The sequence below is a fragment of the Trachinotus anak genome, unplaced genomic scaffold (genome assembly GCF_046630095.1).
Source record: "Trachinotus anak isolate AG129_WGS33_773 ecotype Australia unplaced genomic scaffold, CSIRO_AGI_Tana_v1 ptg000004l, whole genome shotgun sequence".
Classification (NCBI taxonomy): Eukaryota; Metazoa; Chordata; class Actinopteri; order Carangiformes; family Carangidae; genus Trachinotus; species Trachinotus anak.
The window spans coordinates 1,712,313-1,728,705 of record NW_027273855.1 but is presented as its reverse complement, the minus strand read 5'-3'; the positions used below and the strand labels follow the sequence as shown (position 1 = coordinate 1,728,705).

Here is a 16,393-nt window from a genome sequence, read left to right as displayed (position 1 = left end):
AGAAACATAAAGCATAAGAAAATATATAACTAATAAAAAAATAAACATTTTTTAAAAATCACATTTGATGTTGGACAGTTCAAAGACATTGATATGAGCCAGAGATAACAGCTGGGCCAGATGTGTGTGGTGATGACAGGAAGTACAGGAACAAAACCAGACACTGGCCCCACAGCTGCCGTCATGGCGACTGTTTGCCCAGAGCCTTTTGTGAAACTGTGACCATTTAATGTCACAAAATACAGGTCTCAACTCAATCATTTCTACCAGTGAACAGCTGACAACAGTGAGAGGAATCAGTCACTACACTACAGCAGGTACACTGAGTCAAAGGTGAACCAGGAAGTGGGTCTAAACTGTGACAGATGTTTGTGTCGTCATGTTTCTGTTCACCTTCACTTCCACAGGTCTCAGGAGTTTTCTTATCTCAGGCGTTCTCCGATCTCAGGTGGTCTCAGATGTCAGATCTCAGGTGTTCTCAGGTGTGACCTTTGTGAGTACAGTGCTGTCACTAGTAGAAATTAAGGACAAAACTAAGAGCGAAGCTTTTTTTTAAAAAACTGCTATGATTGCACGGTCATGAAAAGGCCGGGGAACAGACCTGTCATAGACTTAACCACAGAACACATTTTAGTCACAGAGAAACAGGATGTTGGTTTTTGTCCTGTACTCTGTAGATGAGCTGAAAGACTCGCTCATCTGTTTGATTTTCTACATGATTGACATCATATAGAAAAACGACCCACTGACGTCAGTTTAGTGGAAACCAGATGCTGCACATTCTGTGAAATCATTGATATGAAACTGGACTGGGTTTTTTTTTTTATCTTGTCTGTCGTGGTCACACATTGATGGTGGATTTCAGCTTTCATAAGCAAAAAGAAAATAATAGTTCATTTAAAAATCTGTACAATTTTCCACATCTTTACACAATGACAGTGTTGCGTTCTCAGCAGTTCATCATCAGAACAGGTACTTTCGACAAGAGTCTGATCCGCATCGACACTCCACTCGAATCCTCTTCTTGGGAGAGCTGGGAAGCCCCGCTAGACTGAAACTGGAGTCCATTTTGGTGCTTTCTGTGTCAACTGGATCAACTGGAAACAAACAGAATCAGGGTTCAGTGTAAAAACCAGCTCTTATGGACTGTTAAAAAGTAACCGCCCACCCCTCCATATACACGGCTGGTAACCATGTGACATCATTTACACTCTAAACGGTAGATTTAATGTGAAGTTCAACTCTTCAACAGAGAAAAAACTGCTGCCTCTGTAAACATTAACCAACGTACAGTAAATGAAAAAAGTTTTTTTAGTGTCAAGTACAAACTACAGAGTGGTTGGATACTCTGGACACTGTTCTGGGCCACAGTCCGAGTGAGCTGACTGTGATCAATTATCAAAGAATACTTTTTTGTTGATTTATTAATCAATTTATCATCCACCTGCTGGAACCCTGCTGCTTTTGTTCTGATTATTGGGGGAGCAGGGTGCAGGCTGGAGGTACTGCTGGTACTGGGAGCCCGATTGTGATCACACAGATCTTTATTCTAAGGGCCCGAGGGTGCCAGCACATCTATGTACAATTCACCAGGGAACATGAAAAGAGACCTGAAGTCCATTGACTTTGCTCTTGCTTTCTCCATCAGTCTCACCTCTCAGGAGAGAACAGTCCTAAAACACTATTTTTCCCCCCATGCTTTACTCTTATTTTTCCTGGCTCATACAGAGTTGGAAATTACTAAAATCATATTCCACACTGTAGGAATCCTGACATTCACACACTATTTTTCAAACACAGATGCAGAGTCGTGCTGCACTGTAGGCAGCAGATGAGCACTTGAAAGATGAGGTGACAAGAAACAGAGCTCAGTAAGTAAAAGGAACAGATTTTGATAACAATCAAAATATGTGCTGCTTGGCCCCGACACCATCCTTCAGGATCAGGTGTGTAGTTCTGTTGGTGAGACCTGACTGGTTGACTTGACTAAAGAAGAGCTGAATGTCATGATTACGTGGTCCCGCTGATATCTTATCTTATCTTATTAAAAAAGGCCCATCAAAGACTTTTTAAAGCTGAATCTGCTGAATTAATGACACTTACTTTGCATCTTGTAGTCGAAGGTGAGCTCCTCTCCTGCGCGAATAGACCGTGTTGAAAACAAAGCGATTCTCGGGAGTCTCTCATCAATGTTGTCAATGAACACATTGAAGACCTGAAGGTTGGGGTTACACTGCAAAAACAACACAGTATGAGCCAGGGGCTCAGACTCCAACTTTGAAATACCAAACAACAATTTAAAAAAAAAAAAACACATACACAAAATCTGGGACTGCACAGTCTGTCTGCACTCAAGTGCACTGGAAGAGTAACTTATCCTGGAAGGACAACAAGAGACACGGTTGTGTACCTGCTGAGGTAGACCTCCCACTATCATCAGGTAACTGAAGTTGTGAGCTGCAGCAGCATCACTGCTTTGATCATGGATGAGGGATGGACACGTGCATGTGTTTCTCCCAAAATGCAGAATATTATGATGGAAGAAAATGTAATGAAGGTACTGTTTAAATAAGATTAATTGGACCAAACGTTAACATCATTGGCTGGAATATAAAAGAGATTGTAAATAAAGTTAAACGATATCAGATCATTTTGCATGTGAAATCCATCCTGTATAAAAATGTGAACACCTTTTATTACATTTGCACAAATGTCTAAAATTGTGTTTTCACTGATGATGAAGACTGATGATGGGAAAACTGAATTTAAATGATTTTAGTGTAAGACTGTAACATGACAACATGTGAACAACATGAAGGGGTCTGATGACTGTACATACAGAGTGCAGTCCTGCCGGCAGTATGTTCTGTACAGTTTAAAGACACTTACACTGTGGTTGACAAAGTGGGAGATGTTTCCAAGGTGAGCAGCATCCACTGTGTACACATCCTCCACATAGTCCAGGTCAAACAGGTACGTAGAGCCTTGGCGGTCGTATATGTGACCCCGCCTCTCTGCTTCATCTGTCGTGATGATCTGGATGAAACCACACAGGAAGTTACTGGAACCAGGTTGGATTCAAACTCAGGCTGCTGAGGGAAGGCCTCAGCCACAAACAAAAGAACAAAGAGAAGTGGCAGCGGAAACGCTCAGACATTCACACCGAGTAGAAAAATAGAACTGAAAGCCCTGCAAAGAAACCCCATCTTTATTTGACTCAGTGGGTTCAGCTGTTGTTTTATTGGATTTATTAAAAATGTATTTCTAGTGTTCCCCCATCATTTATAAACATACATTATTATTATCATTATTATTATATTTATATTAGAAACACCTTTCAATATGATGTCTTAAATAGAACCTCACGGTAACTGTGAAGTTCTGTAAATATGAGAATTCTTCATATTTGTTTGATAATCTTTAAACAAGGTGAATTTATCAACCAACAAACTGAAAATGGTCCAGTCCAGTTTTTTTGGCCACAATCCTAATCTGAGTCTTTTATTACTGGGTGTTTCTGATTCCATGTGTAATCTACATTTACCTTAAATATGTATGTGACACAATGAAACAACAGCTGTAGATTTCTACATTAAGCACAACTTATTCTTCCCAAGCTCCTGGATCCTGAGTCTATTGAGCTGCTAAACTGAAATTACTAATTGGATATTAACCAAACTTTAACTGGAAGATCTGGCTCTTTAACTTGATGTGAAGTTATCAGCTGGAGAGAAGAAATATCACTCTGCTGGAGTTCTAAGACAAGTGAGACAGACAACCTGAAAACATAAGGCCTCTGGCCCTGGCTGTCGCCCCCATGGAGGCATAAAAGTGTCCTGGGACACCAGACTATCACAGCGTCTTGGTTTTTATTTCTGCTCCCATGTTAACAGAGCAGCCACACAGCCTGCATGAGAAACAGGCCTGAGCTGCAGCTCTAGCCTCACTGCAGCATAATAGACAGGAAAAAGATCTGTCGATATCATACTGACACACCACCAACACCACGTGAAACTGACACCTGTCACTTTAGTTTCAATGTCACAGTTATGAAAAAATGTAAATGCTATTTTTCACCATTTTAGCAATTAAATGTTACTAAAGGAGAAAATGAAAGATGCGTTAAACAGACTGACTTTCCTGATGATGACAGAGGGTGTCCTGGACCCGGTCTTACCTCTCCTACGTACTCCATGACGAATGTGTTCTTCTTGATATGCTGCAGAGTGCGGACCCCCCAGCCCCGGCCATTATCTGTCTTAAAGATGCACAGGTCAAACTGGATGCCTTTCTGCACCACTCTGTTGGGACAATCGGGGCCACAGTTGCATCGAGAGTTGCACTCGTAAATGGGCTTTCCCGCCCTGATCCGGACCTGCCCCCTATCATTGTAGGCCATACGGTGCAAAGAGGCCCCAGGACAGCAGCCATTCACCGGCTCCTCTAAACAGTTCTTACACTCACAACCCACAGCCATCTCATCCAAAACAATGCCCTGGCCTACTTTGTAGTTGTTGATGTAGGTAAAGTTTTTTGGGGGGCCCTCAAGGTCCACTTCGTTTATGACAAAAATGCGACCTGGGTGGTTGCGAGTGTGATTCAAATGGGCCTCCCAGCGCTGCAGACTCTGACGGAGTTTGGCTTTCTGGATAAGGGCTGAGGTCACTTCCTTATCCAGCTTTTTAGGGATGCAGCGTCTCTTGTGGCGACTCAGCTCCTTCTCAAGGTCCAGGTGGAACTGCTTCATCAGTTTGGGGCATCTGAGGTTCCTCTTGGGTTCCCAGGTGTTGTCCGACTCTGGGAACCCCCTCCACTTCACCAAGTAAAACTCCTCTTCCTGAAACACACAACTTCCATTAGGAGCAAAGACAAAATTTTTTCCAGCATCATTTACCAGGTCAACACAGACCAGGCTCAATGTTTAAGATATTATTTATGTCTGTTTGGAACAAATCATTGTTTTTTTATTTCTTAGTAAATTCTCAGTTTGCTCTTGTCAATGCTCAGTTTCTTGTTTTCTCTGTGTACATGTAACAGAGCTTGAAATATGTTTGAGCCACTTCCCAAAGATAAGTTGGGATTTATAGAAACAAACTTGTTGGGAGCATGTGTGCACCTGTAGACAACTGTGACCCAGGCACATAAACATTTTAGAAACTGTGAAAATTTGTTAAGCAGTGAATTTGTAGTGATCTGTCACACACCTTTCATTTCACCTAATATTAAAAGATTAGTCTGTATTAGATTAGTCTAAACACCTACTTTGTCATAAGCACCTCTCCATTTTAAAAGACACAGGTCAATCCAAATCTTACCTGTTTATACCTGTGATTTATTACTGTTTGTTACAGTCCACACTGCAGCTGACAGCATCAGTCTAAAGGTGTGAGCCACTCAGTTGCTGTAGGCAATCTGGCAAAAAGATCATATAACAATCTTTCTGGGTAGAATCGAAATCTGCGTTCTGAATCACAATCTGCATCCTGTTTCCATTCGATTTTATTTTGAAGGTCATGACCAAATGTTGTGATTCAAATCTTTCTGCTGCTTTGACTCGCCTCTACTCTTCACCCATAAGGCTGTCCTCTTGCTTATCTCATACATAGTATTCATTTGGAGAGTGCTGTTATTTATAAGGTGCTATATGGAAGTATTTTAATGTGAAAGTTCAGTCACTGCTGACTAGCTAGCCCTGCCTCTCACGCCTCTGCCTGTGGGCAGGTTTGTTGTCCCATGAATGGGCTCCAGCTCCACCGTCTTGGACAGCAGCGATTGAAGTTTTAAAATTAAATATCTGAACTTTTTAATGACGCAATCTGTACGATTCATCTGGAAAGCAGATCATATGCCAACATAAGATTGTCCACAATATAAGATTGTCACATCACCCACCCCTAACTCAGTCTGCCTGTGTCCCCACCAGTCCAGACTCTTTCAGGGTGCAGCAGCATTAACCATTTATATTTAATTTCAGAGTGTGGTGGGCAGGATAGAAGGCCTGAGCATGTGCACATATTTTCAAGATGATTGTGGGTGATTGATAAAATAAAATAAAAATTAAAATTAAATTGTGTGCATGCCCATGTGCTCCCAGTTTTATAAATGTGATGATTTTTTGGAATAGGCACATAAACTTATGGTATGGCTCCTATACAAAGTTTCATAAATGAGGCCTCTTGAGATGTCATATTTTGTCTACAGGAGTGCACACCTCAGAGCAAAGGTATGCAAAGAAGCATTAACAACAACTGGATGAACCCACACAGTATACAAGTACCCAGCATCTGTCTCATTTCTGAATCATCCTGTGGTGTTAGCTAGAATGACAGACACACAACTGGAATAACCAGCTGCTACATTTATATCATTACCTTGAACTGATTCCGTGTTTCAACATGACTGTGTCTTCATCTGATCAGAATAATAGAGGCCTCAGGTCAGTGTACAGTGTACAGGCTGCGTAATGCATACTTCCTAATAACACCACCACAGATAAGAAGAGCTCTGGTGAGGATGTGTTGTAATAGTGACACCTTACCTTAGTCTTCTTGTAGTCACAGAGGAACTCCACCTCATACTCATTGACGTTGGCTCTGTTCACTCCGAGCTCTTTACAGTAGAGCCTCTCTCTGCGACACAGGGCTTCCAGCTCCTCCCAGGACATCTTACAGGGCACGCTGCAATCTGACACAGCAACTCCCTTTAACTGAGTCAGGGTCAAATGCAATGAGGCTAAAGCAAACTCCACTTCAAACAAATTCGATTTACACCAGCACTGCTCATGGCTGAAGATGCATAGAAATGTAATATGACTTCGACAGGCACTACACTGTCTGGATGACTGGCTGAATTCAGCAGACAAATAACACAGTGAAGAAAGTTTCATCTCAATAAAATCCCATCTTCAGTTGGAAGCATGTTACAAACACAAAGCTTGCTCAACTAAGTGATGCTTAGTACATTAACAGTTTTGTAAATCCACAAGAAAACTATTTGTTTTCATAACTCCAAATTAAAAAATTACTTTTTAATGTGCAGCACCTCCTGATGAACGTGTCCCCTCACAAAGAAACCACGGCTAGAGCCAGTTTTATGAGTAGAACTGTCACATACATACCGCTCATTATTGCTACCGTTTTTTTTGTTATTACTACCAGTAATTACTTGATGCACTTTTTTCCTTCACCTTCTTCCCACAACTGACACAACTGTACAGTAACCTCAGAATCATGTGATTTATATTTAGACTGCTTCTCCCCTGTAGATCTCTCTGAGCTAACTTCAACAGTTTCTTCATCTATACCACTGACCAGTCTTCTATTCTAATGAGGCTGTTCAATGATATTTTTTCTTTAATCAACACTTCTATATTAGATCTGTGCTAAATGGTTTTGACATCAGGCTGCAACATAACAACATGTAAAAACAATGAAGAGGTTTGGACCCTCTGAATAGACAGTATATGCTTCTTTTGGGCAATATTATCAGGAAGCACCACTTAAATTTCCATTGTTACACAGATAACACCCAGCTGTACTTATCTATGAAGCCAGACGAAACTAATCAGGTAGTCAAACTTCAGGCAGTTATTCTACTTGGTCCTAAACACCTCGGACATACATTTTTGGATAATATAGTTACTCTGAATGGCATTACCTTGGCCTCCAGTGCAACAATAAGAAACCTTGGGGTAATTTTTAACCAGGACATGTCTTTTACTTCACTCATAAACAAGTCTCTATGACAGCCTTCTTCCACCTGTGCAATATTGTGAAAATTAGAAACATACAGTCTCAAAAAGATGCTAAAAACCACCCTCCTGTTAAAGTGAGTTTCCTTCCTCACTGTCACCAAGTGCTGCTCATGGTGGAACTTTTGGTTTCTCTCTATTATGCTGTCAGGCCCGGACCCGACTCTGCAGAGAGCCCCGATAATGCATGTTGTCATTTTGGCACTGTGTAAATCAAACCGAGATTGAATGACCGGATAAAAACAGTATGAAGCCATTTAAACGCCTCTGGCGCTGCATGGCGCCTTGGGCTCACCGGGAACAGTTTTGCCCGCTAAACGGCTTCTGCCGTTTGTACGGAGGAGAAGTGCAAACTCAACTACTCCACTAACTCCGTCATTTCTGCTTCCTACAGCTGACAAAACACTTCTCGGCTTTAAGTCACAGTCACTGAATCACAAACGGAGAGTGTGGTTATTAAAGAGCCTCGGTTAAACTGCACCCAGAGCTAACGACACTTCGGACAACTAACTTAGCTTCCCCATAATACACGACCCGCCGCTGTGCTACCGCTGTGCGAGCTAGACGACAGGAGAGAGTGGATATTCGCTGCCTTCATATCGACTGTACCGACACTGAACAAAAATAACAACAGTAAATAAATATATAATGGCATATAAAGTCATATATACTCCTCATGAGTTACCTTTCAAATTTTCCGCCATGTTTTCTGCACAGCCGCCAAAATAGGAAAATCTGCACTGGTGGGAGGACCCCGCTGCAGGACACGCTGCAGCGGCTGCTGATTGGATGAGCGTCAGTAGTCTGCCCTCTCATTGGCTCAGATGTCGTCAGGATCAGCCGGAAGACAATAGATGTCGTACAAAGGCGGCGCCATTCGCCAAGAAGCTACGCAGCTACGTGATGACGTCGGTACGTCCGTTGTTTCACCACAGAGGAAGTTTGGAGACCGTCGTGGTTCCGGTTCACGTCCTTCACCCTGATCCTCTTCAGACGCAGTAACACTGATCCCTGATATGATAATAAATTAATAAATCACAAGGACGAGCAGTGATAGAGATAAGAATGTAACACATTTAATCAAGTACAAGTACTGTACCTGGGTACTCAAGTTTTAGGTACTTGTACTGAAGTATTACTGTTTTATTCCAGGTCTGGGCTCTGACTGTAATTTAAAATATTGTACACAGTCACTGTCCCAAACATTTAATAGTTTCTCATGTCTTTTTTCTTCAGACTTAACACATTTGTCTAGAATGAGTACTGTATACTTCTATACATAACTATACACTATTCACATGTTAGTAATATACAGTTTCATTTAAAAATTCACCACCAGTTTAATAAAAATCACTTCAAATTATTTTCCTTTGAGAAGAGAAATATGAACAGTCACGACATGAAAAGTCAAAACTCTCATATATATATCTCATATTTCTCTGTGAGGATAGTTCTCCATCATCACAGGAAGAAGACTGCATCATTCCATTATAATAGTAATAATATTCTTCATTCACACTAAAACAGGGGGACAACATTTTCAGACTCATCTAACCTGAAAAGTTTTTTTTTTTAAAGCTTTTTGGATGTGGTCCATGTTCAGAGAGAGAACCAGCCACGTTCTGACTGCTGCATACACAGACACAGGGCAAAGCTTGAAGCCAAAGACTGTGAAATATAAATTCATTTATTCTCTCTCCTGAGAGAAGCCAGTGTCCAAACTGTCTCTGCTAAAAAAGACACTTCAATCCAAAGCTGTGTGTAAACATGGTACAGTCCAACCTACAGCAGATCAGCGCTAAGATAACTTAGTTGACAAGTTTTCATGTAGTTCTTCCCACAAATGAGCACAATTAGTGTTACAAATCTGGAAAACAATAAATGTAATAAAAAACACATCTAGAGATTTTGAAGAGTGAGAAGCAACAACATTTCTCATGTCATTACACTGATGAACATTTTGTCTTTGTGTAAGCTAAAGGGAGGGCCCCAGTGGCTCCGCTGGTACCATAAACCAGGCTCAGTCCTTCCCACAGCGGCTCCAGGTTCAGATCCAGCCTGGGCCCCTCGCTGCCTGTCATGCTTTGTCTCATAAAGCAGAGATGTGAGCCAGCGGTTTTTGTAGATCTGCACCATACGGAGAAGGAGGACACCTCCACACAGATTCCTGTATGTCAGGTACGACTGTGTGAACTGTTGATCAAAGGTTCTGCAGGCAGGTCTCAGGGCCACACACAGAACCAAACCAGCCAGGACCAGCGGTGAGGATGCTGGTTCTGGTTTACCAGCTTTGCCTTATTTAGTGTTTGGTCAGACCACAGTGACATCCTTAGAGTCCTGACAGTTAATATCAGCTCTGACAGTGATGTGGGTCAGCTCAACACCTGGGTCCTCTGCAGACTTGGGCTCCACTGGATCAGGTCTGCCTGGCTGCTGACCTCTGACCTGAGGGAAGGGGAACCCATCCAGAGGAGCATGCTCTATCCTGCACAGGCTGTCCTCGCTGTCGCTGTAGCTGGGATTGGAGGCGCCGACGAGGCAGCGGCCGGGCCGAGCGTCCTCTGAGAGCAGGCCACGTTTCTGATGCACAGTCTGAACGTCGTCTGTTTGAACGCCTTTCTCCATCTGACACACACCGACGGGCACCTTCGCCTCCTCCACCACGCTCGGCTCCACCTTACGGAAAGTGTGGCGGGCATACAGGCCGATGCAGAACATCTCCACAATCACACAGTAGTGGTAGATCACTGAGGTTGGACAGATAACACAGGTCTGAGGGGCATCAATCATTACTGTGATCACATGTAGAGAGAAAGCGTACTGAACACAGCCTCATGTATCACTGGCTTCTTCTCAACTCGTCTGTATCTCATTAACAAAATATAGAATTTGTTTTGACTGACTGATTAAAGAAACCATCATCTTTTAGAAAACAGAACATTTCAGTGCCTGAGGATTTGATGAATTCATAATTTACTTTCTCGTCCCACTTTACAAACCTGAAACTTTAGTTTGGAGATTTCCTACATTTCATTCCCTTCCCAGATTAAAAGACAGATGTTAAATGTTGAGCTGTTGTGTGAATGCAGGTGTTTGTGTGTTGATAAAGGTGTGTGAATACGTCCATGTACCCAATTTGTAGAATATATTTCTTGCTTTCTTCATTTTTTATTGTTACCTTGTACATATGTGTAGACAAACGGCATGTTTATATATTATGTACATGTATAGATTCATTATCCTCTTTCTAATCTGCTCTATGTTCTGTATTTGAACAAACTTTATCGCCCTCAGGTCATGATGCACCTTTATAATCGTCTGAATTCTTTGATGTTTTGTCTGATATTTTCAGACTCTGGTCCTGAGGAAACAATATTTCATTTATAAACAGTTTTTTTTCTTTTATGGGTTGCGCTGCTGTGGCTCACCTGGGGGAGTACATACCATGGGGGCTTGGTCTGATACATAGAGGGCTGGGGCCAGGTCCAACCTGCATGTCATCCCTTCTCTCTTTCCTTGACTTTCCTGTCTCTCCCTAACTGTGACTGACTGTCAGTGTATTGCCAATGACTGCTTTCTAAAAAACGTTTGTAAGGTTAGAATAATGTTCTTCTGTTAGAATAATAGAAGCTGAATTTAGTTCAGATTGCTTTGGATTTGTAGGTGGTGGTCCTATCCATAAAGTCTGGATCACTGAAACATTTCCCATCTAACTGCTGTGAAACTGATGCTAGAGGTGTGTGTCAAAACAAACTCAACTCAAGGTCCACTTACTAAAGTTTCCAAGAATTTCAACCACATCTAACAGCCTTTATCCTGGGCCTCTGTTTAAAGATTGTCTCTGGCGTCAGATGTACAAATAAATGGCCCCTGTAATCTTTGTCCAGCTGCCCACTGATGAAGACCATGGCACACAGTTGAAAGCCAGAGAGTGTGTTTGTATAAAGTAGAATATGAAGCCAATAGAAGGCCTGAGAAAAGCCAGATTCACTAGAACTGCTGGTTGTGCTGATGTGCTGAGACTTACACTGGGACCTGGCCTGGGCGGAGAAGGGTGGTGTGCAGGGGATCACCTCCAGAGCACCCATGGTCTCTAGGATGCCGCTCTGCAGGCCACACAGCACCAACCCCACGATGATGCAGATGAACTTGGCTCTCAGTCCATAACCAGGCAGAGCTCTCTTCGTGGCTTTGTAGAACAGGAGGTGGCCGTAGAAGGACACGAAGGTTGACACACATATGATGCCGTTCACATACAGGTTGGGGTTGACTGGATCCCCCTGGAGAACAAGAAGATTGTTGCACTGAGTTTATCCTTCATGCCCTAGAGAGACGTCCCCCTGCAGCAGCTGATTATGACCCACAGGTGGGTTTTACAGTGAGGTGACCTCTAGTGGAAGTCAGGTGACGTCTCTTTATGCTTCCTGGATATCAGCGACATCAGAAGGGAGGGACAAAGAAACAATGCTTGTTCTGGTTGGACGACTGGTTGGCTCAAGAGTTCATGGTCAACAGGTAATTTCAGGTGTTGTCAGTTTAAATGAGCCTTGAAACTTTAATAAAACTCCAACAGGGCGTTAGACTTTCAAGTCTTGAGTCTGTGCTGCCTCAGATTCTCAGAAGTTTAAACCCTTCAGTCACACAGCCGACCAATCACTGCATGAGGTCTTTGGTCTTTATGAAAGGTTATCTTCATCACTAGTGCAGCTTTAAACAGTTGTTTTCCCAGTTTGGTAATTCTACTTTAATGATGGAGCACCCTGGTGGCTCCTTACCGCAGTGGCCCGGGTTCTGGTCTGGCCTGTGGCCCTTTGCTGCATGTCATCCCCTCTCTCACCCCAAAAAGTTTCCTGTCACTATAATAAAGGCAAAAAAGCCTGAAAAATACTTTAATGTCGATTCAAATGAAAGAAAAATATCAAATCCTGATGTGGTGAAGCTCCATAAACAACCTACAGTGATTAATAAAGTTGACAAATGCTCCACCCACTGTCCTTTATCAGGAGGGGCTGGGTTAAATCACATCTGTGCAGTATAGCTTCAACAGAATGAGCTCAGGTCGAGGTCTGAATAAATGACTCACATCTCCGTAGGTGTAGCGCTCGTCTGACCACAGGACCAGAGTGAGGAAGAACAGGATGCTGCGGACCACAGAGAGCTGCAGCACGGCCGCCATCATCCAGCCACGGCTGCTGCTGCACGTTCACAGTCCACACACAACATTTACATAACGAAGTTTACACACAACACATGTATGTATAAGCCTGTGCTTCATGTTGATATTGTCAACCTTTGTAAACTGGCTCGTGCAGGCAGATGACTGATACAGTCTATGGCTGAAACACCAGTTTGTGAATCAGATGTTCGTGTGGTGTGTGCAGGTCAGTGTGTCCAGGTGTGCACCTGTTGATGTCCACCATTGGGAGGCAGCAGCAGCAGCAGCAGGGGAAAGGGTCTGGAGACACCTGCTGTCCAGACAGAGCACCCAGCATACGATCCTTCCCTCCAAAGAAGTCTGTGATCAGCCCCATGAACTTCAGCAAGGTCACAGAGTGATACCTGCACACACGCACACACACACACACACACACACACACACACACACACACACACACACACACACACACACTCAGACAGTGTACCAGTGCAGATGTGACTACAGTACTGTGTGATGTCAGGACTGGTTAACTCACAGAGATGCAATGAAGTTACACAGCGAGGAGGAACGAGGCACATACAGCGCTATGAGGGAGGTCAAGGCAAACACCTGAGTCACAAAGAACAACACAAAGCTGTGGTGGTCACACTGCACCAAAACAAATTCAACACACTGTAGAGTTTAGGGGAGGGGCTGTGTGTGGGACAGAGGGCTGTCATCTTACCGGGTACATTCCTAATATCCACAAGTAGAGGCGTTTCCGTCTGGACGAGGGGACGTGGCGCAGGAAGAAGCCCACCTCCTCCAGGAACACCCCCAGCAGGATGACAGCCAGGCCGGCCGGGATGAGGAAGAGCCACAGATCATCTTTAATGGCTGAGAGGAGACAGTCACAGTCTGATCAACACACAGTGTCACACTGAGGGCATCATCCAGAGCGATGCAGGGGCTCATTAACGTCTCAGTGACGGTGGTTGTTTGTGTGGACGTCCACTTCCTGTTCTGATCTCATCCAGACTAAATCTCTTTCTCCAGGCTTCTCGTTTATTTCACTTTGTTCGCCTCCAGTTTCTGTAACTACTTTGTTATTCACTGTTTCTAAATTCTCATCCTATGATGTATTTCTGTTGTTGGGGTTAAATTATGGGACAATGCTAATATAATCTCCAGAGTTGAGATGATGTTTAGTTGATTTAAGGTAATAAAATACTGCAGCTGTTTGTTTATGTGTCCTCCACACCTCTGACTTAGTTCTTTTTACAACCGTTTGAAATGTTAGAGAACTGATGGAGGATGAATATGATCAGCTGTTTTTACTCTATGGAGAACAGCACACACAGTATCTCAGTGAGACTTTTAAAAATCATTCGTTCTGTCCAAAATGCTTCAAAATGAACAAAATAAGAATTTAGTTTCCAGGGGTCTTTACTCAAGTCTGCTTTGTCTCTTGGTACAAAATGGAAAAACAGACATTCAAATATTAAAGAATAATGGTATATTAGTGGTTATATTCAGCTGCTGTTAGAATGAAACCAATGAAACTGTCCCCCCACTCAGCATAGACCTTTACTTACCACTGAAGATTTGTGAGGACAGAGGGATCTCAGGCCCGATCCAGCTGCAGTTGGCCCCTCTTCCAGTTCTCATTGTAATGCTGCTCTGCACTCCGTCCACCCGTCACACACCACACACACAGACAGGAACACGTTTATCACAGTCAGCTACAAACACTACAGCTGAACCCACAGCAACCAAACGAACCCGGTCCCGTCCCTGGATCAGATCAGGGATGAAAGGCCGGGGATCAGAGGATCCTCGCAGACTGTTGTCCTGTGGTTTCCGTGTTGGTCGGAGCGACAGAGACGTTAATGATTGACTAGACACAGGTGAGAGGACAGGTGGGGTCCAAGTCCATCCAAGAGGCCAGAAATCCATGTGAGAAGAACAGCTCATTAAAACACACACAAATATATTTATGCACAGTGGGTCAAATGATTACATGTACACTCACTGAGCACAGTATGAAGATCACCACACTACTACCACATCCCAGAGGTGGTCTACTGTGTTTGTGTAGATCTGTGATCAGTTGAGTGAACATGTAGTGACTTGGTGCTGAGCAGGGATGGAGCGTAGAGCTGTCTCCAGGTCTTGTTGGTCTGCTCCCTCTGCCCATTGGTCTGGGGATGGGACCTGGATGAAAGGCCGGCTGTAGCTCCCAGGGCCTGAAAGAAGGCTTCCCAGAGCTGGGACAAGGACTGTGGGCCCTGGTGTGACCCAATATGGCGTGGAGCCTGCACTGCTTTTGAAAAGCTATTAACAAATCAGTACAGTAGTGTTACCTCATCACCTAACTCAGCCCCTCTGACCTGCATGAACAAGCAGAAGTCGTTGTGGCATAGCCAGAGCATTTCCTCTGCAGCAATGGCTGCCATTGCTGCAGAGGAAACTTCTGCTTGTTTGTCGCATCCACACATCCACACACACACATACATACTTGTACTTCCATCTTTGTGAGGACACTCATTGACATAATGCATTCCCTAGCCTCTTACCCTAACCTTAACCATCACAGCTGAGTGCCTAACCCTAACCCTGACCCTAACCTTAACCTAAACCTAATTCTAACCATAACTCTAAAACCAAGTCTTAACCCTCAACATGTGATTTTAAGGTGTCTCAAAAAGTGAGGACCGGCCAAAATGTCCTCACTTTCCCAAAATGTCCTCACTCTGTTAGTAAAATACTTTTTTTGGTCCTTACTATGTAGAAAGTACAAGTACAAGTACAAGTACAAGTACACGTACACGTGTACACACACACACACACACACACACACACACACACACACACACACACACACACACACACACACACACACACAGGATCTGTCCCAGACTTGGCCGCCACCCCTCCCTCTCTCTCTCTACCGGTGGTACCAGCAGCAGAGGGAGGACTGATACTGTTAAATTATTTATTTTACTGACAGTTCACATTTGTTTCAAGTGAGATATTGATTTTATAGTGACTTTTCTAATCCTGTTCTAAACATATACATTTAAAATGATAATTAAAAAAAACAACTCTAATGAAAAAGAACCAGTAATATTTTGAGCCAGATCAATAAGTATATGGATAAGATAAAGATAAATGACCTGTGTGTGTGTCTGTGTGTCTGTGTGTGTGTTAGTGTGTGTGTGTTAATATCTAAACATCATGGTTGAGTCGCCTGCATCTAAATAAATGTTTCATCTTTTAATCAACTAATCAATAAAACAGCCAATAGATGAATTGACAGGGTAACAGTCGTCAGTGGCAGCTCTGATAAAGACATGTAGTCACTGATTTTCATTAGGATCAGATGTTTTTATTGTATCACCTCCACTCTGTGCTGCTGATGAGCTGTAGCACTGCTCCACACTGTGTCCCAGTGAAAATACATTATAAATACATGTAATGATGATTCACCTGTTTTTTGAGAATCT

The 16,393-nt window shown here is 43.1% G+C and overlaps 2 protein-coding genes across 3 annotated transcripts; both read right to left on the bottom strand.

Moving 5' to 3' along the window:
* Positions 1–412: 412 nt before the first annotated feature.
* Positions 413–8,572, bottom strand: LOC139620047 (histone-lysine N-methyltransferase SUV39H1-like). Of its 2 annotated transcripts, none has more exons than XM_071475195.1 (6): positions 8,436–8,572; positions 6,539–6,684; positions 4,178–4,837; positions 2,890–3,036; positions 2,104–2,233; positions 413–1,097 (listed from the first exon to the last, which is right to left on the bottom strand). In XM_071475195.1, the coding sequence occupies exons 1-6, from the start codon at positions 8,452–8,454 to the stop codon at positions 964–966; spliced, it is 1,236 nt and encodes a 411-aa protein (XP_071331296.1). In that variant the 5' UTR covers positions 8,455–8,572; the 3' UTR covers positions 413–963. The 2 variants fall into 2 exon arrangements, with proteins under 2 accessions (XP_071331296.1, XP_071331297.1); XM_071475196.1 differs by having other exon boundaries at positions 6,539–6,706; positions 8,436–8,559.
* Positions 8,573–8,801: 229 nt separating this feature from the next.
* Positions 8,802–16,345, bottom strand: LOC139620046 (organic solute transporter subunit alpha). Its single transcript, XM_071475194.1, has 7 exons — positions 14,483–16,345; positions 13,633–13,784; positions 13,444–13,517; positions 13,154–13,309; positions 12,834–12,945; positions 11,778–12,030; positions 8,802–10,497 (listed from the first exon to the last, which is right to left on the bottom strand). The coding sequence occupies exons 1-7, from the start codon at positions 14,553–14,555 to the stop codon at positions 10,061–10,063; spliced, it is 1,257 nt and encodes a 418-aa protein (XP_071331295.1). The 5' UTR covers positions 14,556–16,345; the 3' UTR covers positions 8,802–10,060.
* Between the last annotated feature and the right edge of the window lie 48 nt (positions 16,346–16,393).